Source organism: Mesoplodon mirus, assembly GCF_964341445.2.
Source record: "Mesoplodon mirus genome assembly, chromosome: 9".
NCBI lineage: Eukaryota > Metazoa > Chordata > Mammalia > Artiodactyla > Ziphiidae > Mesoplodon > Mesoplodon mirus.
Genome location: NC_138985.1, coordinates 98,306,255 through 98,329,564, shown reverse-complemented (window position 1 = coordinate 98,329,564; position 23,310 = coordinate 98,306,255). Strand labels below are relative to the sequence as shown.

General features: G+C 48.3%; 2 protein-coding genes across 2 annotated transcripts in view; both read left to right on the top strand.

Moving 5' to 3' along the window:
• The first annotated feature begins 1,382 nt into the window (after nucleotides 1-1,382).
• Nucleotides 1,383-15,310, top strand: FAM180A (family with sequence similarity 180 member A). Its single transcript, XM_082632601.1, has 4 exons — nucleotides 1,383-1,500; nucleotides 1,605-1,680; nucleotides 12,403-12,503; nucleotides 14,048-15,310. Exons 2-4 carry the CDS (start codon nucleotides 1,605-1,607, stop codon nucleotides 14,390-14,392), a joined length of 522 nt encoding a protein of 173 aa, XP_082488727.1. The 5' UTR covers nucleotides 1,383-1,500; the 3' UTR covers nucleotides 14,393-15,310.
• A 4,810-nt stretch (nucleotides 15,311-20,120) lies between these two features.
• The window catches only part of SLC13A4 (solute carrier family 13 member 4), a gene marked incomplete at its 5' end in the record, with an annotated part of 39,974 nt that continues 36,784 nt past the window's right edge, over nucleotides 20,121-23,310 (top strand). The window contains one exon of the mRNA XM_082632196.1: nucleotides 20,121-20,219. Within this exon, the coding sequence (XP_082488322.1) occupies nucleotides 20,121-20,219 (99 nt within the window). The remainder of the gene's footprint in view (nucleotides 20,220-23,310) is intronic.

Here is a 23,310-nt window from a genome sequence, read left to right as displayed (position 1 = left end):
AAGCACCCAACAGCTATTCCTAATATTAGAAAGATCAGTGTTTTGTAAATGTCGTAGCCAAGTTTTCTTTTTCAAGCAACTTCCTCTAACAGATAAAAAAGCACATCTGATTGAAGCAAAGAGGTGTCCTTTCCAGCAGCTCATTCACCCTGGCACCACCTCCACAGCTTGGAAACCCACAGAGTGAAATCAACTTTAAATATCCTGCAAGCTTTAGCATTGTACGTCTATAATTTCAGAGAAGGCGAGGAAGTGGTACTGAACAAAATCAAGGTGTCTATGGCAGAACTTTAAAAATGGTCATGGATCGGGCTTCCCTGGTGGCGCAGTGGTTGAGAATCTGCCTGCTAATGCAAGGGGACACGGGTTCGAGCCCCGGTCTGGGAGGATCCCGCATGCCGCGGAGCAACTAGGCCCGTGAGCCACAACTACTGAGCCTGCGTGTCTGGAGCCTGTGCTCCACAACAGGAGAGGCTGTGATAGTGAGAGGCCCGCGCACGGTGATGAAGAGTGGTCCCTGCTTGCCACAACTAGAGAAAGCCCTCGCACAGAAACGAAGACCCAACACAGCAAAAATTAATTAATTAATTAATTAACTCCTACCCCCAACCAAAAAAAAAAAAATGGTCATGGATCTTAAAAGTTCTCACCACAAAAAAGAATAATTAAGTGATGCAATGAAGTGGGTTGCTCAAGCCATGGTGGTGATCATCTTGCAACAGAGAAGTATATCAAATCAACACGCTGTACACCTCAAGCTTACACAATGTTATATGTCAAGTATATCTCAATAAAAATTAATTAATGCCAAAAGAATGATCTTGGAAAAACACTACCATTTTGCTTGAGAGGATCAAAGTGATTTGGTACCAGATATAGACAGTCCAGAAATCGGGGTGTCACGAATGTGAATGGGGTCACCTGTGGGCCCCTGGATCATCACCTGCCTGCACAATACCCAGGCACCACGGCAGCTCTCTCCTGCTCCTCACTAGGGCTAGCTGCAGGGAAGGGAACAAGTGACACTCAGCCCAGACACCACAATGACTTTGCTGTCCTGAAGGCAACTCTGGGCTCAGTCAGCCCCCGCGTCTGCCAGGCAAGCCACCTGGCTCTTGCTGCAGCCCTCGCCCCTGGAGCTGTGTGTGTGTGTGTGTGTGTGTGTGTGTGTACGGGGACCACGGCCAGGTCTTTGCCGGGCTCTCTAACAAGTTCCGCAAGTCTGTTTGTTAAAGAAAAATTCCAGTGGGTGCATCCAACACATGGAACTCAAGTACAGAAATTATATTTATCCACCCCACTGCCAAGGAGATCACATGCCCCGTGAGTCACTCCAGATGTGCTCAAAAACAGAGTCTCTCTGTGGAAGCCCAGTCCCCCAATCCCAGAGAGAGTAGGATTAACAGAGGTCCCGCTCCTGTCCTCCCCAGGTGGCAGCCCTTGCCTCTACCCTTCTGAGGCAGGAGAGGGCACCCCTGCAGGTCTGAAAAGGAAGGGGAGGTAAGAACGATATTGTCATACTGGGAGGACCAGTACGGGCATACCTGTAGCTCTTGGGGTCCCAGTGGGTCTGAGGGTGACTTTTCACCTTTTCGGAGGAAAAGATGTGTTGGAAGACGTTGCTGCTTCTGCTGTTGTATTATGATGCTCAGGCCACTCTGTCGCACAGGTGGAGCAGGGGTGAGTTGCTTTTACTTTATTTGTTTGCTTGATGCTCATTCTTTCTTCAGTACAATTAGGAATTTGGGGGGAAGAATGGAGAGAGCAGGAGAAAATTAGAAGCCCTGCACCCTCCTTTTATCTCATCCCTGCCAATTGCTTTATGCTTCTTGACATGCTAGAAGGTATTAGAAGGTGATGGGGGAAATGACACCAAAAAATCAAAGTCGCTGAGGGAACTGGGCCGAGGGGGAGAATGCAGAGAGCATCCCTTTCTGACAGGCCAGAGGGAAGTCATCTTTGCTTCCTAGAATGTGAACAGACTCCCTTGAGTTCCCCCCAGGCTGCTGCAGCTGGGCAGGGCATGCGGAGAGCAGGTGCTCGGGACTGATACTGACATGAAGGGACTGGGGGTGCTGACTGGCAAGAGGCCTGCTACCTGGAGGGAGTGGGGTGTCCACATGGAGGGCTCCACACTGCTTCCTGAGCAGGAGTGGACGCATCTTTCCAGCTGGAGAGAGCTGGTCCAGCAGCAGGAGAGGACGAGTAGCCCCTCAGCACCCTCATGTCTGCCTGGCTGCTACCGCCCTGGCCAGCCCCCTGGGAAAGGAAGGAGCCCAGCAAGGCTGCTCCCCACGGCCGACTTCCTTGCTCTTGGGACACAGCTTCTCAGAGCCGGCCTGGCATCTTTTATGGCTCCCGTGGGCAGACACTGGTGGCACCTCCAGTCAATGAGGGTCTATCACTTAGGAAGCAAGGGACCAAGAGTGCTGACTGCTCCACACCGATCTGAACTGAGATCTCTCCACTGCCTAAAGTCAACTGAGGTCTCTCTCCTGGAAAGAACTGGAAAAAGAAGTCAGGCTCACTGGTGTTTCCAGAGATCCAAAATAGGGTGACGACTGCACAGCAGCAAGAGGATGAGCCCCCTGGTTCTCAATGCAAGTGTCAGGGAAGGAAAGGATGGCCAGCTGGGGGCGCAGAGCAGATGTGAAACGGGGGAAAGAAAAAGCCAATGCACTTATTAGGGTTTTTATTCCCTCACACACACATCTCCCTGCTCATCATGTGCACACACTCGGGGGGCAACACTCGGAAGCACAGAGCAAAGAGACCTTGGCGCTGTGTTCTGCCACTTACCCCTGTGTGACCCTGGGGGCCTTCCTTAACCTGCCTATTAAAAAAGGATGATAATATCCACTCTTTAACGCACAGGCTGTTAGAAAGCCAAATGAGATGATTTGATTTGTTACAAGGCTTGTAAACACAATAGCCACATGATGAGCTATCCTGCAAGGAACTCCAAGATTTAAGTTCTGCCTCTAATTGGCTGTGTGATGTCTGGGAAGACCTAACCTCTCTGAGCTTTAGTTCATGAACAGATTACATATTAACAGTAACAAAAACTGACCCTCACTGTGTTGTCATATTGAAAAATGTAAATAAAACGCTTTGTAAGTGATGAGGAGCTATATAAATGTCAGCTATTACCTACCACTTAAAAAATGAAAAAATTTCATTAAAGAAAATCTGAGGTTCTCAGCAGAAAACCTATCGGTTCTATAGCAATGTCCTGAGAGCAGCTGCTCTGGCTGCACCCCTCCTCACCGGGGTGGGTCTGCCCCCCAACAGTGATAACAATCTGTATAAAGACACAAGGCCAACACAGCTGAACTAGAGGCCATGGTGAGGCAGCTGATGTTAAGTGCTGGAATAGCCGTTCATATCAGTGTTCAGGGCCAACAAATGATGCGGAGCCCTTCCAACCATCATCAGAAGTCTTCCACGTAGTTGATTTTTTTTTTTCCGTTTTCAACATTTTTTTCTAATCATAAAAGGAATACACAATTGCCCTTTTTTTATGACAGACTGGGAGTCACACCCAGAGAAAAACCAATTTTTCCAAATGTATTAACTGTTCCTTTTGCCTGCATCCTTACCCCAACCCTGCCCCCCACCCCAGTGCTAGGCCTAATTTAGAAGAATTCCCTCTGGAAACAGTCAGAGGTCGACTTCTCCCTACAAAACCCTCCTCCTCCATCCCCCCCAACACCACCCCCTGCCTCCACGGGTAGAAGTGTGGAAATAAACCCAAAAGGAATACAGCCTGCCATCAGGACATCTTTTTTTCTTACCATTCTCCCAGCCTCTCCCTCGGACGCAGACACGCTCTCTAGGATTCCGCCCTGGGAGGCAGCTCCCTGCGCCAGGATGGCTGCTCCAGCCCCACCTCCTTGATTAAGACAAAGGGACCCACCTGTGGTTATCGAGGCTGCTGGGAAGTGGACACACCTGGCCCAAGTCCCAGCCCCACCCAGGTCCTGCCGGCACACCTGCCTGGGGGGCTTCAGGGAATTAGCCAGTCTTTAAAAACAAAAATACATGTATTAATTCCCATAAGTATCTGATTTTTATTAAATACATATGTTATTTCTTTGAAAAGCAGTTTCATAAGGAAGGGTGGCCCTGCAGTGGTGGAATGTATGTCATCTTCAGGTGTCCAGTTTAGTGCTGTGTGTGTTTTCAGTCGTGAATATTCCGTGAAGGGAAGGGCCCCGGGTGGGTGTTTTCAGTAAGTGTCAACTGACTCACTGGGCCAGGATGACTAAGCGGCCACCTCATTCACTCCATGGTCACTGCCTTAGGAGGCGTTATTCCGACCACTATCAGGTAAGAAAGCTGGAGGATGGGGGAGAATTTAGCACGCCCCAGATCCCTCAGCTGGAAGCTTAGAGCTGAATCTCACTTCCCCAACCCAGTCTGCAGAGGCAGAGTCTCAATGTCCTCACTCATGCTCCTGCATCCCTTCCAGTGCTCCCCCTGGGAGGTGGCACATTCTGGCCAAGGGGAGCCAACACACAGCAGCCCTTTCAGAAGCACTCCAGGGGACCCCAAGACACGGGGCCAAGGTCCTGTCTCCCTCAGAACATCACCATGTTTCTGAAGGGCTGGCCCAGGAGCAAAAAAGTAAATGGCATCAGTAGGATCTGGCAAAAGACTTTTTATAAATGAGAGCTTTTCCTTTCCACACCCACAGTCATTTCCATAGAGTTGCTTCAACTGATTCATTAAAAATATGGTTGTATTGGGGCTTCCCTGGTGGCGCAGTGGTTGAGAGTCCGCCTGCCAATGCAGGGGACGCGGGTTCATGCCCCGGTCCGGGAAGATCCCACATGCCGCGGAGCGGCTGGGCCCGTGAACCATGGCCGCTGGGCCTGTGCGTCCGGAGCCTGTGCTCTGCAACGGGAGAGGCCACAACAGTGAGAGGCCCGCGTACCGCAAAAAAAAAAAAAAAAAAAAAGTAAATGACATCAGTAGGATCTGGCAAAAGACTTTTTATAAATGAGAGCTTCTCCTTTCCACACCCACAGTCATTTCCATAGAGTTGCTTCAACTGATTCATTAAAAATATGGTTGCATTTTGGTATGATATGGTCTACAGTGTGAATCCTTTCCAATAAGCTCTTTGGTACAGATGCTGTGCACAGTTACATGGAAACCATGGTCAGCCTTAATATTGTTCTGTTTTTTTTTTAACCTATTTGGGAGATGGAGGGAAGAAGAGATTTTTATCCCAGGTTATAAAAAGTCAAAGAGAAGATCAGGCTCAAAGCAAAAATAGGCTCTTCCATTTAGGGAGGCTTCTGCCTATACGTCTGGGCAAGAAAGCTTGAAGGAGGTAAGGCTTGGGGAGCAAGACAGGTGCAGGTGCAAGCCTTGACTGAGATAATTAAAAGTAGCTTCTCTGGGTATGAAGGGAACCCTTCTTTACTGTTGATGGGAATGTAAACTGGTGCAGGCACTATGGAGAACAGTATGGAGGTTCCCTAAGGAACTAAAAATAGACTTACCGTATGATCCAGCAATCCCACTCCTGGGCATATATCGGAGGAAAACCATAATTTGAAAAGTTACATGCACTTCAATGTTCACAGCAGCACTATTCACAATAACCAAGACATGGAAGCAACCTAAATGTCCATTGACAGATGATGGATAAAGATGTGGTACATATATACACAACGGACTACTACTCAGCCATAAAAAAGAATGAAACAACACCATTTGCAGCAACATGGATGGACCTAGAGATTGTCATACTAAGTGAAGTAAGTCAGAGAAAAACAAACATCATACGATATCATTTATACGTGGAATCTAAAATATGATACAGATGAACTTATTTACAAAACAGAAACAGACTCACAGACAGAGAAAACAAACTTATGGTTACCAAAGGGGGAAAGGGGTGGGAGAAAGATAAATTAGGAGTTTGGGATTAGCAGATACAAGCTACCATATATAAACTAGATAAACAACAAGGACCTACTGTACAGCACAGGGAACTATATTCAGTATCTTGTAATAACCTATAATGAAAAAGAATATATATGTATAACTAAATATATGTGTGTGTGTGTATATATATATACATATGTCTGGATCACTTTACTGTACACCAGAAACTAACATAACATTGTAAATCAACTATACTTCAATTAAAAAAAAATAATCAGTTTCTCCTAGACCCAAACAGGGGTTCCTCATAGATAAAGGGAGGGTGTGATGGAGACAGGAGACAACATCTACTTTCTGATAATTATCCAGGACCTGTAACTGCAAATAAGTTCCAGAATCACCCTGTTAAAAAGAGAAGGGCTTCCCTGGTGGCACAGTGGTTGAGAGTCCGCCTGCCGATGCAGGGGACACGGGTTCGTGCCCCCGTCCGGGAGGATCCCACATGCTGCAGAGCGGCTGGGCCCGTTAGCCATGGCTGCTGAGCCTGCGTGTCCGGAGCCTGTGCTCCACAACGGGAGAGGCCACAACAGTGAGAGGCCCGAGTACCGTGGGGTGGGGGGGGGGGGAAGGAGAGAAGGATTTGGTGAGGCACTCTGAAAACAATGGAGTTGAATAACAAGGAGAGTGAATGTGTTTCTATGGGATTGTTTATTCATTCAACAGTCATCAGCAGGACTTTAGGCGCTGGGAATACAGCAGTGAACAAAACAGACAAAATCCCACGCCCTTGTGAGCTGACGTCCTAGTGAAAGGAAACAGACAATAAGCACATATAGAAGTAAAACATCTGGTTCATTGGATGGCAATAAAGTTGGGACAGATTAGAGGGTATAAAGGACCACAAGTTTAAATAGGAGAGTCAGGGAGGGCCTCACTGAGGAGGTGACTTGAGACCTGAAGGAAACACAGGAGTGAGCTTTCCCAGTCTCCAGGGAAAGAGTATTCCAGGCAGATGGAACAGAAGTGCAAAGGCCCTGTGGCAGAGGCATGCTTGGTGAGCTCAAGCAACAGTGAGGAGGCCTGCAGCTAGAGGGGCATGAGCCAGAGGATGATAGCAGATGAGTGCAGAGAGGTAGTAAGAAGTCAAGTCGCATAGTACCTGGTGGCCATCTGAAGATCTTTGGCTTCTACTCTGAGGGAGATGGAGAGCCATAGAAGTTTCTGGGCAGAGAATTGACATCATCCAACCTATGTTTTCACAGAATCGCTTTACTTGCTGTGTTAAGAATACAATGAGGTGGACTTCCCTGGCAGGTCCAGTGGTTAAGACTCTGCGCTTCCACTGCTAGGGGCACGGGTTCAACCCCTGGCAGGGGAACTAAGATCCCGCATGCCATGTGGCGTGGTCAAAAAAAAAAAAAGAATACAATGAGGAGGATAAAGATGGCAGCCAAGGATGGAAACAGAGACACCATTAGGAAAAATGTTCAAGGTTTGGACCAGGAGGCTAGCTGGGATGTGGTAAGAAGTAGCCAGATTCCAGATATATTCTGAAGGTAGAGCCAACAAGATTTGCTGATTAGTGGGGTGTGAGATGTGAAAGAAAGAGAAAAGGCAAGGATGACTGACAACTCCCAGGTTTTGACCTGAGCAACTACGAGAGATGGGAAGACAGCAGACAAAGCAGGAGATGCGGAGCAGTTGTGATGGATGGCGGGGGTTGGGACTGGGATGGAGATCAGGAGAGACAACTATTACGAATCCAAAAGGAGACTCTCCTGCAGGCAGCTGCATATCTAGAAGTCGGGCCCGGAAATACACAGCAGAACATCCGTACAAAGTCAGTGTGGCTAGTGAGAGGGGAGAGACCCAGGCTGAGGCCAGGAGTCTGCAATGCGAAGAGGCGGATGAGGAGGAAGAGCGGCCAGCAAGGGGGGATTTTCTTTTAAAGAAGCAGCAGCAACGTGCTTTCATGCTGGCTTGAAAGATCACTAGAGAGGGGGAAATTAATGATGTGGGAGAGAAAGGTGGAAAGGTGAGCGACAACTTTATTGGAGATCTCGTGCACGCGGGGAAAAGTTGGCTTGAGATAAGAGCAGGGACATAATAACAGAAGGGAAGTCAGAGGATCTGGGCAAGAGGTTTAAGGAGAAAGGAGGAGGTGTGAAATCATCATCCATTTCACGCTGAAATAGAGTGAGGGGAATCAGGAAATATGGGTAATGGTCAGGCAGCATTTCAGGCCCCTCCTGAGAATAACGATCACAAATTTCAAGTGAGACCACTTAACCCAGGTGCAGGTGTGGAACAGGTAAAGAGATGGGGTGTGTTTTTGCCTGGTGACTGCAAAGGAACTAAGAGGGAGCAAAGGAGATGAGGATTTGTGCAAGAGAAAGATCATAGGGCTGTAGAAATTTGACCTTGTATATCACATTATCAATCAAAGTCAGAGATTTGTTTAAATATGTGTGATTCATTTGAGTGTGTTTTATACCATATGCATTCATTCATTCCTAATTAACTACATGTATCCTTCCCATGGTTACACACAACTGAAGAACGCCCAGTCTTGGGGCAGATGCACCTACAAAAAGATAGCGTACTTCACCCTATTGGTGAGATTGGGGGTTTTTTGTTTGTTGTTTGTCTGTTGTTTTGTTTTTAATTTTTATTTTATATTGGAGTATAGTTGATTAACAATGTTGTGTTAGTTTCAGGTATACAGGAAAGTGATTCAGTTATACCTGTACATGTATCTATCTTTTTCAAATTCTTTCCCCATTTAGGTTATTACAGAGTGTTGAGCAGAGTTCCCTGGGCTATACAGTAGGTCCTTGTTGGTTATCTATTTTAAATACAGCAGTTGGGTTTTGAAGCCCTTGAGACCTGGATTTTAATCTCAGTCTTATTATAAACAAGTTGGGTGGCCAAGGGCAAGTTTCTTAGCCTCCAAGTATCTTCATCTATAAAATGAGATGTGAATGTTTACCTCACAAGGTACATAAGGAAAGCACCAAGCATGCTGACTGACCCACAGTGAGCGCATAAGCTGTTAGGATGTCTGGGCTCCACATGTGAACAACTTTGGCCTGAGGTCCAAATGTGTCTCTCAATAGAAGACACGGACAGAACATGCTAAGACACACGAATCCCTGGATCCAGTTCCTGAACTAACTTAGTGCATGTGGCGTGAACTTTAGCAAGGAAATTTTTTGTTCCATGCGGGTTGGTCCAGTGTATCACAGATACTCAACGTCCCCTGAAGGCTCATGAGTCCGGGGGGTCGGGGAGGAGGGGCTGGCCCCCCTGCCCGAGGCTGGCCGGTGCAGCAGACCTTCATGCAAGGCCATGGGGGAGTCTCTGGAGTCCCCTGATCACACTGAGTGGTCCTTGTGGGCATATTCACAACCTGAAGAAATAGCCGGAGTGTGGGCTGGGTGTGGAGCATTAAGTCAAAAAGGAAGAAACAAATCGGCCTAGTTTTACACCAGGCAGAAGACACACAAAGTCAGTGATCTTAACAGCACTGTCCCAGCAGCCTTCCTGCCCAAGGCTCCACACTCAGCTGGTGCCCAAGAGGGAGTAGGATCCTTCTGCCGGTCTCTGGCCTCCCCACCCCATTCGCCTCTCTCCCTTCTCCCTCCGAGAGGGTGCAGCTGCTAACCGCCGTCCAGCGGGAGCATTCAGGCCTCAGAACTACCAGCCTCACGAAGACTGGGCTGCCCAAAGCCGCTTATAATCACTCACAGCGAGGAGGGAGCCGAACTTAAAATGACCATAATTTTGGGAGATGGAGCCGAAGGGAAAGGGAGGAAAACCAGCAAAGCCTGAATTGGAGTCTCCAGGGATGTTCTGTTTTGTTGTTGTTGTTTTAATACCTAGTTTATTTTTAAAATCATTCCAAAATGTGTATATTGAGACTGCACTCAGTATATATATTGAGCTCTATGCAGACACTGAGGTCAAGCAGAAGCATAAAATTCATTCCCTCCCAGGAGCCAGCAATAGACAGCAAGATGTGAAATGTGTAGAAAGGATACAAGAAGAAGATAAAAAGAGAATTAAGGCGATGGAGAAGGAACACAGCAGTGTACGGTGGGGTCCCAGGGAAAGGCTTCCTAGGGGCACAGGGCTGTTTTTCTAACGACGTGGGAGCCGGTCTGGTTTAAAGGTCTGCATGCCTACCTCTTGGAGTTGGTCAGCTCTTGGTCGGGCCATTTGCATTCTGTCAGGGTCCTGGCCTCTGTCATTATGGACAAGGACATCTGGAGTGGTTAGTCGTTTAACTTCTTACCTGAATGTTTCAACGTGGGCCAGACACAGCTTATTTCTCGCCCAACACAGGCAGCATCTCCAGTGGAGATGAATTCAGGTCTCCAGACCTAGCCTCATGCACAGGAAGTAAGACACGAGCAGCTGCCGAGACGCCTGCCCCAGAGCTGGCTGCACGTCACAGCCCAGAGGGCCATAAAAGCCCCTGCCCCACACACACCGTCAAAGCAGCCACAGCAACGAGAGGGGTACCCGTGGAAGGTGGGAAGAAGGGGGAAGGGGTCCGTCTGTGAGACTCCGGTGCTCCCCACATATACTTTCTGAAGCAATAATCAGCCCTAGTCCAGAGGCTGAATTGTTTTCTAACAATCTTCCCCAAACTGAGTTATTATTTTAAAAATTATGAGAACAAGGCCTCTTGGAAGCAACGTTTCCATTTTTAAGCCCAGCTTTGCATCAGGAAGTATTTTCTTCCCAACTCTTGAGAACTAGGGATCCACCAGGGGTGTGCATGTTAAAGGAAGTGGCTGTTCGCAGAGAAGCAATTGAGTGGAGAGCGTGTAGGTCTGGCCTTGAATAACTTCCCGGGAGGCAGCAGAAGGGGCCCCGTGCCAGGACCTTGTCCCCTCTTATCCCCTTCACCTGCTGCAGTGTGAATTTTTTTAAAGGGAACAATACCTTTCATTTCACAATAACAGAGAAGACGTAAAGGAGTTGCTCTCAGATCCTACCTTGAAAAGGGGTTTCATGGTAAGAAGGAATAGGCCACATCCTGGTCCAGGACCAGTTCTGGTCCTAGTGTCACCTGCCACCAAGGAGAAAGTAGGGTCAAAGCACACCCTTCCTGTGCCGCCACTCTCTTGTCTCCGAGAACATGAGGGCCTTGGTCTCTTCAGATGCCCCTGTAAATCCTCATCGGATGGGAGTGAGCTCTGAATTCTAGCCGGGCACCAGCTGCTTGGCGGTGGGTCCAGGGGTTATGGACACTGCCTGCCTGTTGTAACACCAGGGAGCTGTCAGAAGTCCCGATGCCTACATCCACCCCAGAGATGCCCATGAACTGGCCTGGGAGGCAGCCTTGGGCATGTAGGTTTATAAAGCTCCCAGGTGATTCTAATGCACAGTCAAGGCTGAGAAGCACTGGGCTAAATTGGGAGTGTCCACTCAGCAGGAACATCTCCTTCTACACAGCCTTGGGTCAAGCACCTTCTCACTGTCAACCTAGGCTGCCGTTAGAAGTACCCAGGAAGCTTTCAAAAAGTTCACTGTCTCAATCACATCCTAGTCACTGAAATCAGAACTACTGGAGCTGGGACCCACACACCCTGGGTGACTCTAATGTATGGTCAAGGTTGTGAGCCTGTAGAGTAGGAAGGAGATGCCTCGCCCTCCTGAGCTCCACCTGAGACCAGAGGCCGAGGCTGTGAGTGAGCAGAGGCTAAGGCCTTCTCAAGTCCTAAAATCTATGATTCTGTGGGAAATGGGCACTTTTCTGGCAAAGAGAACAAATCCGGCTAAAGTTCTGGGCCAGGAACTATTGCTCTGGAGTTTGTAGGCTCCATCCCCCAAGATGGTCTGCAGAAGCAGGGCTATCCCTCTGCCCGTCAAGGCCCCCACCAATGCAGGGATGCGGTCTGCCAAGAACTGCGCCTTGTGTGCACCCTGGAAACCTGCCAGGCTACGCTGCACAGGCATAAACATGAAAGCACATTGATCCAAGCCCCTGAGGAACTTGTGGGCTAGATAATAAATGGATTACAGAGAAAGCCATATTACAGCAATATTACAGCCAACCAGCTTTTCCAGGAGGTGGGGGATTCCTACCAGTGTCCTTTACGTTGAAGATGTTTCATTCTTATCACTTCTAATAGAAATCCTTGCCTATGCAGTTCCCTTCTTCAACACAGTACTCTGGACATCACTGGACACTATCTTGATGGCCCAGGGCACCATTATCAAGAAGCAGAGCTGTCATGTATGGTCACGCAAATTGTGCTTTGCACAACTTCAGGGGCCCCTACTTACCTCGAGGCCTCACCAATTTTTACAGTTATTGCCCAGTTTTCTGGTAGATCACACCAAGTGTCTTGAAGAAGCTGCCCCTTTTTCTCGCAGCTCCACCACCACTTGGAGTCAGTCACTTTCAAGACTGGATGGCTAAGCTTGGGGTTCACCCACGGGAGAAGCCAGTGCATGCTGCAGCCCCGCGAACTCACTCTTTTTTTCTTTCAGCCGTGCTCTTCCCTGCCGCCCACCGGCCAAAGAGATCCTCATCGGTGCCCTTGAACCCCGTCCTGCAGAGCTCCCTGGAGGAAGTAGAGCTGCTCTATGAGGTAGGCAGAGGGGAGAGTGGGCCACTCAAGTAACTCAAAAGGCATTGCTCCGTCTCTATGTTTTTTGGAGAAGTGACCTGAGCCCCTGAAAATGAGTGATCTCTGCTGCCCGGGGGACTGGCCTAGACTCGTGTGTGGAGGTTGTGGAATCCTGCCCATCCCAAAGGAAAGTGTTCCTCGTACCCCCTTCTCCTTTCCCGCATGCCGTCCCAGGGAAGGATGGCATTAGGGGTTTAGTCGAGGCAAAATTAGAGATTTAGGCTTGGCCCAGAGGTGCCTCTACCTGCACCCAAGCAACAGAGCGGGGCAATATTCCCCAGCCAGAGCTTTAAGCCAGGACTCATCAGCAGTGCCCAGGCAATGCCAAACCTATTGTTTGAGTGGAGTTGTGTCTCAGTAACCTCTTACTGTGACAGCCCCATTTTTGAATCTGGGGCCGCCCCAAAGGCTCTCTCCCTCTGCCTCTCACACCTCTGGCACCAAGACCCCACTTCTCCTCCAAACCACAGGTAAATTTACCAAGGCCGCTTGGTTTGGTTCAGTGATAAAATTCCAGGTTCGAGACCTGAGCTTTAGTTCTGGTTCTGCCGCCCCTCAGCTATGTAACCTTGCATAAGCCACCATTTCTCCCTGGGCCTGAATCTCCTCAGCTGTTAAATGAGGGACTCCAAAGATCGCCAAAGTTGCCCTCCTGTCTTGACGTCCTCTGACATCCTGCATGTACTAGAACTGTCTGACTAAGAAGGAGACAGCCTGCCATAGTCAAGCAGCTGAGCCAGGCAGCAGATTTCAAATCCTGCCTCGGGGAACAAACTGGAAAATGCATAGCCTCTGCCAGGTCATGAACATGGGAGTCAGAGCAAGGGACCTGTTTTAGGAAGATAACAGACAGCATCATGCAGGATGGATTAGAGCCGGGGGAAGCCGGAGACAGAGGGGAGAGTTAGGACTCAGTCTAAATTGTACTGATTAGGTTCCTGATATGAGCGTGGCACTGAGCGGGGGGTGCCTAGGACAGACCTCACCCCCACTCTTAAAGAACAGTCAAGAAATGAGGACACATCTCTGTAGCACACTTAATTCCTAGCACAATTCTCTGCATCCTTCTAATTCCCAGCTTCTGATTTTAAATTATCCAAAATAGTCAGTTTGTGCTTTAGAAGATCTTTGGTGGGTGGGAGGGAGGAAGGAGAGAAGGGGGGGATTCGGGACACTAGAAACAACAAAGAGTCACTTAATAGTGGCTTTGTACCAGGCACAGTGATAGATGTCGCCCATATTTGTCTTATTTACTCCTCACAATATCCCAGTGAAGTATTGCTGTTATTAATCATTTCACAGAGGAAGAAAATGAGGCTGAGAGAAGTTAGGTGACTCATCCGAGGTTACACAGGTAGTGGAAAAGTCGGAACTGGGACCCAGGTCTCTTGATTCCAAAGCTCTTTGCAAGCCACCTCCCTACGCGAACGCACGTGATCATGAATCCAGTGATGTCCTCAACAACGAGTGCCTCATGCTTTTCCACACCCCATGTTTCTCCCCAGTTCCTGCTGGCTGAACTTGAGATCGGCCCTGACCTGAAGATCTCCATCAAGGACGAGGAGCTCGCCTCCCTGCGGAAGGCCTCGGACTTCCGCGCCATCTGCAATGATGTGATCCCCAAGAGCATCCCAGACATCCGGCGGCTGAGCGCCAGCCTCTCCAGCCACCCAGGCATCCTCAAGAAAGAGGACTTCGAAAGGACAGCGCTGACCCTGGCCTACACAGCCTACCGCACAGCCTCGTCCCAAGGGCATCAGAAGGATATCTGGGCCCAGTCCCTCCTTAGCCTCTTCCATGCCTTGAGGCATGACTTGATGCGGTCCTCATGTCCCAGAGCATCTCCCTGAGAGACTGGCTGGCACCAGGACCACGGAGCAGGGACCAGCACACAGTAATCCAGAAATTCTTCATTCTCTACTCCATTTACAGAGACCAGCCACAAAACACATACCACCAACTCAGAGCAGCAAAGATAACATAAGAAACACCGATGCTCTTTGCCCCCTGTAACTTCTTGACAAGCATAAGATTGTGATTCGTATCATAATGTGACCTGGGCTGGAAAAAAGGGCTGGAATGGTAATTCAAGCTGCCTCCAGAGGCTGAATGGTTTGCCTGGTGAATTGCAGGAGTCTAAGATATGCTTGAACATTGAGAGACTGTAACACAAACACCCAAGAGTGAGGACAGAGCCAGGAGAGACATAACAGAAGTTTGGGCGTGGCGGGAAAGTGGGGGACAGGTTTCTTTGGTCCTAAGAGATCAGGGTGCTGGACTGAATGAACACCTTTCCAAAGTTCTGTAGTAAGATATAAAGAAACTAGAGCTATAGCCAAATAAATACATTGTGAACCAAGGATATACTTCTCAACTTTTCCAAGAGTCCCCAAAAAGAATCAGTCAGAAAATCAGTTACGAGCTATATATCTAGACTCTTCTTTCCTGACCGCTGGTCTAATGTAGAGGAGAAACATGAAGGGGGCCAACAGAAATGCTACTGTCATGCTTTGCCTTTTGAACAGAGAAACCAGGCTAATGCAGAGAGGGTCAACCTAACGAAAGAGGTGGCACCAGTGCCACGGCCTGCCTATCCTAATGCTAAAATTATTGAGCATCATCAGAGAGTTAAGTGCTCCAAATAAAAATGATTTTCAGATGACAGAATTTTACCCTTTCAAATGCCAAAACTTTCATTTTAGCAATATTGACTGGATATATATGAAAGCCAGTAAGGTTGAATTTAGTATCTTGGAAACATTCTAATGAAGGAGTTAGATGAGATCATCTCTAAGATGCCTCTGCTTCTGAAATTTCCACAAGCATTTAACTAACTGTGAGATGTTACAGGGAGGACACCTGGACCTGAGATGTCTCTGCTGGCCTGTTTGTATCAACCCTGAAAGGTCCCAGGCTTTCTTAACTCTGAATCTGATGTGAGTTTTTCTGTTGCCTTCCTCACTGTCAGGTGATAAAAGGAGCACTTTTCTTTGCCACCAACATAACTTGCCCTTTGCAATTTATTCTTTCTTACTGGGCATCGCCTGAAAAATAGGATAGCAAGTCTTGTTATAATTCCACATTAAATAAGAGTTAATAGATGAAGGTCCCTGCTAGGAGTAAAGCACCTGGGTCGTAATAAAGATTCCCCACGAGCTCAGAGATGTTTCCAGCTTCTCCGAGGTTTACAGCTGGGTTCTGGAGGCTAAAGCTGCAAGACGTCTTATCTTTGAATAAACAAGGATTCACTGGGCTAAATTTTTTATTCTGAAATGGGTATTTAACCATTGTCATTGAATGAAGATGAAAGCTGGTCTGGACCTCTTTAGAATATCTGAATAAGTGAGCCTTGCCTAGCAGCGCAAGCTGCATGATCTTTTGAAGTAATACCAGGATGCAGGAACAAGCTGTTTATCATCAGAGAAAAATCCCACTTTGCATCCTGATGTTCTCAGGCTCAGAAGATTAATCAGTCTCTCTGGTTCTCATTCCCCGGTTATATTGCTCTTTTACCTCCCTCAAATACAGACTCTGATATATGCTTTTTTGTTCAATTTTTCTCTTTCTAAGATTGCATGTTCTCTTTCATGTAGTCACTCCACTTGCTTCTTTCTTTTCATTGTAGTTGGTGTCTCTGCTGTTCTGTCTTTGGGTCCAGTTCTGATTATCTTTATATCCATTCCTCGAGGCATCTCCCAGTTTCTTCTGCTTGACCTCTCGCTGCCTCGTCTTGCCCGTACTCTGTTGCTCACTGTTTCCTTTGCGGATCACTGTCTGATTAAAACAAAGTGAAGACAGAGGTACAGACAAGTTTGGGATTGCCCAGAAAGCAGATTAGCCTCACGGCCTACCTTCAGTATTTGTGCTTTTCCTGGATGTGGGCTGGAGAGGGGGTCAGCAGGGCCTCAATCCTTAGACACTGGGCAATACTCTTAACAGTCAGAGTCTTGCATACACCCTGGCGCTCCACCCCTATCAGAATGGATCTGAGAGCTTTCTTCTAGTCACCAGGAGGAAAGACCTACCTTTGTCGTCCCTGCCTACCATGTTAGGATATACATGGCTGCTCCCAGGGGTAGGAGATCTGTGAATGGGAGGGTGGTTCCCAGGACCAGTGATAGCAATGGCAGTTCATCCACCCTGCCACAAAAAATTAAAGGCACTTTTGTACTGGTAAATTGGGTCCATACTTATATGGCACGCAACTGAAAAAAAGAAAAGAAAGAAGAAGGGCACAACCTTTTTAAAGACAAATGAAAATTTCATTTTTAGTAACTAGATACTTCAACACTATTTTAGGCTGAATACAAATGAATTGTTTACCCACAAAAAGTTTTATGGCACAGACTTCATTTACAAGCAAAATCAAATATTCTCCTCACCACCACCACCCCCAAACCCGACCCTTTGCCCAGTGAGCAGTGAGGGAGTAACCTGGACAGCAACGGACTCTCCCATTTTGCCTCATTAATGCTGCACCATACACACCACCATCACAACCCAGTCACATTTTGTCATATTTACTCAAAGAATAATTCAGAGTGCGACATTAGTAGTGGAAGCTTGCCTGTGACTCAGTGGAACCCTTCTGCCATTTCTAGACTGCTGGGAAATTTTAGGATCTAAAAATTCTGGAAGTTTCCTCTATAGTTGGCATTCTCATGGCTACCTCTGGTGTCACTCAAGAGACATTGAAAAACATCTCGATGCTGAAACCTTCATTGCTCTGTCATTTCACCTTGAATCTAACTAAAGGAGAATCACGTAAGTGGTAAATCACATAAGTGGTAAAGGCCAGAGCACTGGCCTAAAATTAAATGTTTGTTAAATGACTTTACATGGTGCCCCTGACTTTCCTAACCCATTTTAACATCTTTCATTTTTTATTGTGGTTAAAAAACACATCATATGAAATTTACCATCCGAGCCATTTCTAAGTGTACGGTACAGTGATGTTAACTACATGTACATTGTTGTGTGACAGACCTCCAGAACTTTTTCATCTTGCAAAAACGATACCTATGAAACCACAACTCTGCTTTTCCCTCTCCCCCCAGCCCCTGGCAACTACCATTCGACTTTCTGTTTCTAAGTGTTTGACTACTTTTGATACCTCATATAGGTGGAATTTGTCTTACATTTCTTTTTTTTGCGGTATGCGGGCCTCTCACTGCCGTGGCCTCTCCCGTTGTGGAGCACAGCCTCCGGATGCGCAGGCTCAGCGGCCATGGCTCACGGGCCCAGCCGCTCTGCAGCGTGTGGGATCTTCCCGGGCCGGGGCACGAACCCGTGTCCCCTGCATCGCAGGCGGACTCTCAACCATTGCGCCACCTGGGAAGCCCTGTCTTACATTTCTTAAGCAATGTATAAAATTTCCTTATCTAAAAAGTGGATAGAGTCCTGAAGGAGAACTACTGGTCTTACTATGTCACTCACATAATTTAACAAATACTCACTTATGGTGTAATAAAAATGTCATGATCGAGTTTCCAGGCTTAATGGAATCTGTATTATCTCATATTATCTCACCAAGGAATTTAAAGTGGCTCATGGGTTTAACAGAGAATGTTGACTTCCACAGCTGTTTATTTGTACCGTCTCTTTAATATTTGCCACCAAAACATCACACATGTGTTTTTGCTCATTCTGAGTTTCCAAATCATCACAAAATGAGGCCTGAATGCAGTAAATACAGTAGCCAGTCTTTAAAATGCATTTAAAGAGATGAGTCATTGTAGCGCATCCTACAATGGCAAGAAAATTTCAAACTGGGTCGTTCACAGTTGCTCCTGCTTTAGAGGTCAAGAAGAACTGGTTTTCTAGAGTCACCTTTCTGGAGTCACTCTGCCTTTAGCCTGGGGATTATTTCCAACTGGCATAGCTGCAGACCCTAGAATGCCATTCCTTGCATTCTGTGAATTCAAGCGAACGTGAATTTCATAACACTTGACTCTGCTCAGCATCTCTCAGATCAAGGCAATGCTGCCAAGGACCACCAAATATAAAAGTTTGGGGGCTTTCTCTCTCTCCTCTCTCTTTGTTTTCTTTCTTCCTTGCCCCATATCCACATGACCTTTCAGAGAAAAGAGAATGCTTCTCCTAAACTGTAAGCAGCAGAAATTCCAGCGTCCAAGGGTTGCAAAGGCCCTATTCCTGAACCCATCCATTTTTTTCCTGCCCTCCCACCTCCTCCTTGCACACCAGCCAAAGGAAGCCTCCTGCTTCGTTTTTGGTAAAGAGCCTCAGAGAGGGACATTGGAACACCTACTCCAGCCAGAAAGACCACCGATGTCTGGGCTCCAAGGGCCTCTGAAATGAGACTGGCATCTAGATTTTTCCAGAGAGGCAGTACCCTTCCCATTCTCCCTGAAAGGGTCTGTGGTCTTTCTGACAGGCTAACATCCTCTGTTGACTCAGATGCTTTGTATTCACCCGGGTGCTGAAGCAAACAACTTTTGCCACCAGGGAAATCTAAAAGACTTAATATTCTATACTCGGGGGTAAATTTCTCCAGGATTAATATTTCATTTTCTCCCTGCCACCAGACATTTCATCTTCCTAAGGACTAGGTCAGCAAGTGGCCCTCCCTGCGAAAACTCAGGGTCCTATGCTTTGCAACGTTAAAGCAGTGCTGGAGGAAGTGGGATTATGTTTACGGTGATGGTCATCACTCCGGCCCCTAGGATGTTTGAGAAACAAAAATAAGCTTTGCAAATTGCTTAGGTTCTGCAGAATCAGCAGGCCCCTGCTGGGACCAATCATGAACTGCCTTTGGAAGAGATAATGACTCATTCTTTCCAACGTGCTGATTGGCTGTGAGGAATGGGCGTGGCTACTGCCTCTGTCCTGCGTCCCATAGGTGAAGGAAAGTTAAGGTGGGCCTCCAGCAAGAGTTTGTCCCGTGACAAAAAGGAATGTCTTGGGGACTTTTTTTTTCTGCTTTGGAGGCCCAGCCTCAAGGCAAATTATAATGGGAAACCAATTAGAAGGAAAGCAATTTGAACAGAGTTAAGGTGCCAGGTCCTGGGAGAAGAGACCAGCCCTATTTGAAGTCTCCATGGTCTGCTGACAAACTCGGGGGTTTGTTTTAAGGGAAGCGGGGGGGACTAGATTTTTTAAGGAAAGGGGGTACAGCCAGCACAGGTAGAAAGCGAAAGTGGTACTGCCCAAAACAGGCCATCAGAGAGAGGAAAAATGATGGAGGGCACAATAGACGGCAGCCAGACAGCTGCAGCAGAGGTGTAATCTTGATTAAGGGGGCTTTTGCTGAGCTTTGGAATGAAGTTACTCCATTACTGATCAAGCAAAGAGAGAGCCATTATGCCCCCGTTTATCATCCTTTCCCGCTTCCTTTTTGCTGGGCATAAAACTATGCTCACCAATCCCACCTAAAACCGAAGGCGAGGAGGCCGGCCTTTGTTGCAAACAGGGGCTCACCTGCCCTCCTGTTCTGCTCTTAAGACGAAAGAGGACTCTTGGAAGCCGAGGAAGGTGGAAGAAGTGTTTCTGGAGGGAGGCGAGCGTCGCCAGCAGCACAGGCACTCGGCGGGCGCGGGCTCCGAGGGGAGGAGGTCCAGGATGGGCTTGCTGAGGGGCCTCCTCCGAGCCAGGAAGCTGCTGCTCGTCATCTTCGTGCCGCTCCTCCTGCTGCCTCTGCCCATGCTCCACCCCAGCAGCGTGAGTACCAGTCGGTCCCCTCCTTGGGCCAGGGGGTCAGATGGGAGGTCAGAGGGGAGGTCGGTGGAGGGAGTGGGGTGCTCGTGCAGCGCCTCAGCATTCTTCTGTTGGTGTAAAGAAATGGAAATGCTTTCCTGGAGGAGGCTAACATACTTTCTGCCTAAAAACTGCCATGTTCATCCCTTCACCCCATTCCCAGTCCCCCAGCCCCATGGACCCCAGCCAGGACTGAGATAAGAGGAAGGGCGATGGCTGGAGTGGCTGATCTGTGTGACACAGAGCAGTGGGCCAGCCTGCTCGGCGGCAGGGGCCAGGCGGACACCCGATAAAGAGAAGGGTGCTCTGGAGAGCCGGTATTTGCCAGGAGTCAACATGTGACTGTCCATATGGGAGAGCAACTGGACATGCAGGAAGACCTCCCAGTAGAGGAGGGTCGGGGAGGGAGGGGACTGTGGACCCCGGCCTGAGGTGCACTGCGGTGGGGTCCCCGGCCGGGCTCTTGTGCATCTAGCCAGGGTCTGTGGGTGACCACGGTGGGCTCTGGTAACCAGGATTTGAAACTCTTAATCTCTCAAGTTCCTTCTGAACTTTAAATTGAAAGCGCAGCTTGGCAGCCTGCCCTGGTCCCATGCATATGGCCCTTTGATTATTTGTATCCTCTGTGTTTTCTTCTCTGTGCTCTTGAAGGAGAGACAGCAAATGACTCGATAAAAAAGAATAAGAGACCCCAACTCTAGACTGTGGCCCAATTTTTTGTCCAGGTTCGTGTGAGCAGAAGAGCCTGAGCTCTGGCTCTGCTTCTGAGACCGTCCTTTGCCGTCCTTGCCTTCCTCCGGCTCCTTTTCTCCCTCCTCCCTCTCCTCTTCCTCCCAGTGGCTTTACCCCTTCCCCTAGCTGGCACTACCCTTGAGACTTTAGGAAAAATAAGCTAAGAAAGGTTAATCTTGTTTGTGGGAGGGGAAGGGTGTCTTCCACTCAGCTCCCAGAGTAACCTTGTAACCAAGATTAAGTTATACAGTTAAAGGGGATTAGAATGGTTTCTTAAAAACAAACTGGCTTAAATCTTTAGTAGAATAAAAACTCAGAGCACCAGGGAGCTGCTGATGAAAACCGGGCTGGGATTAGCAGACAGTGATTGGTGCTGAAAGCTTTCCCGGCGTAGACACTAGTCCATTTCCGGCTTTGTCCCAGCAGGCTGATTTTCTTTCCTTTTCATGTTTTTGTTTTGTTTTGTTTTACTCACTGTCAGATGGGTTAAGGGAATGCCAACCAAGTGGCACCTGCTCTTCTCACTAGCAGCATCAGGCACCCCCCGTGTCCCCTGAGGCAGCCCTATCTCTGGGGACCATGACTCCAGGGGGTAGTGCTGCCATTTAATTCTGGGAGCCTGTCTTGGAGCTTCTCAGCTACCAATGACTAGTGAGAAGTACTAACATGAAGAAGAAAACAAAATAACAAATTATTGAAGCAGACAAAAAAAAATCTATAAATGTGACAGAAGAAGGATGTTGTGGAAAAAAAAAAAGAGGAGAGACAAGGAAGGAAAGGTAAGCCTCTGCTCTGTTGGGGTCAATCAAAATTCTTGAATAGGTTTTTAAAGATGGACTCACTGAGGGCTTCCCTGGTGGCGCAGTGGTGGAGAGTCCGCCTGCCGATGCAGGGGACATGGGTTCGTGCCCCGGTCCGGGAAGATCCCACATGCCGCGGAACGGCTGGGCCCATGAGCCATGGCTGCTGAGCCTGTGCGTCCGGAACCTGTGCTCCGCGGCGCGAGAGGCCACAACAGTGAGAGGCCCGCGTACCGCCCCCCCCAAAAAAAAAGAAAGATGGACACACTGAGACCGAGAGACATTGCCCTTCCTTGACCTAGCCCCTTCTATCCAACTAAGTTTCACCTTAGGGCAGGGTTTCTCAACAGCTACACAGTTACACTTGGGGGTGGGGGGAGATAGTTTTCTGTCGTGAGAGGAGGGCCGTGCTGTGCTGTGCATTGTAGGATGTTTAGCAGCATCCCTGGTCTCTACCCATCAGGTGCCAGCAGCACACAGGCACCCCCTGCAATTGTGACAGACAAAAATGCCTCCAGATATTACCAAATATTCCCTGGGGGGCAAAATTGGCTCCAGCTGAGAACCAGTGCCTTAAGAAAATAGAAATATGCTACCTCAGAGCTTCCCAGTCTGTGCTCATGGGTAGCCCTCGGGACAGCTAGATGGAGCCTGGGTGGCCAAAGCCCTCAGACCTGGATGCAGCCTGCTCACCACTCGCCCCAGTGTGCCCTGCAAAGATGATTCCTCCGTGTGTCACAGTGTCAGTAAGATGCTGCTTCTTCTGCAATGACGCAGAAGCACCTTGAGGTCACAGTAGGCACAAACCACCACGGGGACTGGCTCTCATCTATGCGGCCCCCTTGCATCACACTTAGATTCTGATATTTAATCCTTAAGATCCCTAAATAGCCTTGTTTGCTCTGGGCTGGAACAGAGAAGTGATCTGGGCAAGAGCTCCTGGCCTGCAGTTCTGATGGTTCTTCAAAGTGACAAGCTGCAGCTGCATTTTAGGAAGGATTAGCATGACCTCCCCTTTTTTCCTGCCCAGCTCTCTAAAGCCAGGGGCCCAGACTTGATTTCCCATATACAGAAGAGGAGGGGCAAGAGGGGGGCATCTGTAACTAAGCCCAGCTTCAGCATCCCGGTGGGATAAAAGTTACACTCAACTCCCAAGCTAAATTTTCAAAAGCCCTTCCAGTCATTTATGACACCAAATTACATGACCTCAAGCTCCTTCCAGTGGAATCTGAATGGTATTTCATCGGGGTGGTCAGACTGTAGGGAAAGAAGCAGATGCAAACATCAGTTAGTAGCAGGGTCAGGGAGCATCCGCTGTGGGCAAATGCCACTTTTGAACTCGCTCCTTTATTTGTCAACAGGAGCAGAAAAGAACTGACAACACTATCCCTTAAAGGCACTGCCCGAGTATGCACCAATCCCTACATTCCTGCGGACCAGTGGCAGCGATAAGAGGCTGGCGGTTTCCAGAATATTTTCTCCAGTAGATAAGAGAGACCTGTTAGCCAGCAGAGGAGCCCAGT

Coding starts and splice junctions, on each gene's coding strand:
- FAM180A (XM_082632601.1), top strand. CDS start 1,605: ATGTGTTGGAAGACGTTGCTGCTTCTGCTGTTGTATTATGATGCTCAG. Junction 1,681..12,402: donor GTCGCACAGGTGGAGCAGGG/GTGAGTTGCTTT, acceptor TTTTTCTTTCAG/CCGTGCTCTTCCCTGCCGCC. Junction 12,504..14,047: donor AAGTAGAGCTGCTCTATGAG/GTAGGCAGAGGG, acceptor GTTTCTCCCCAG/TTCCTGCTGGCTGAACTTGA.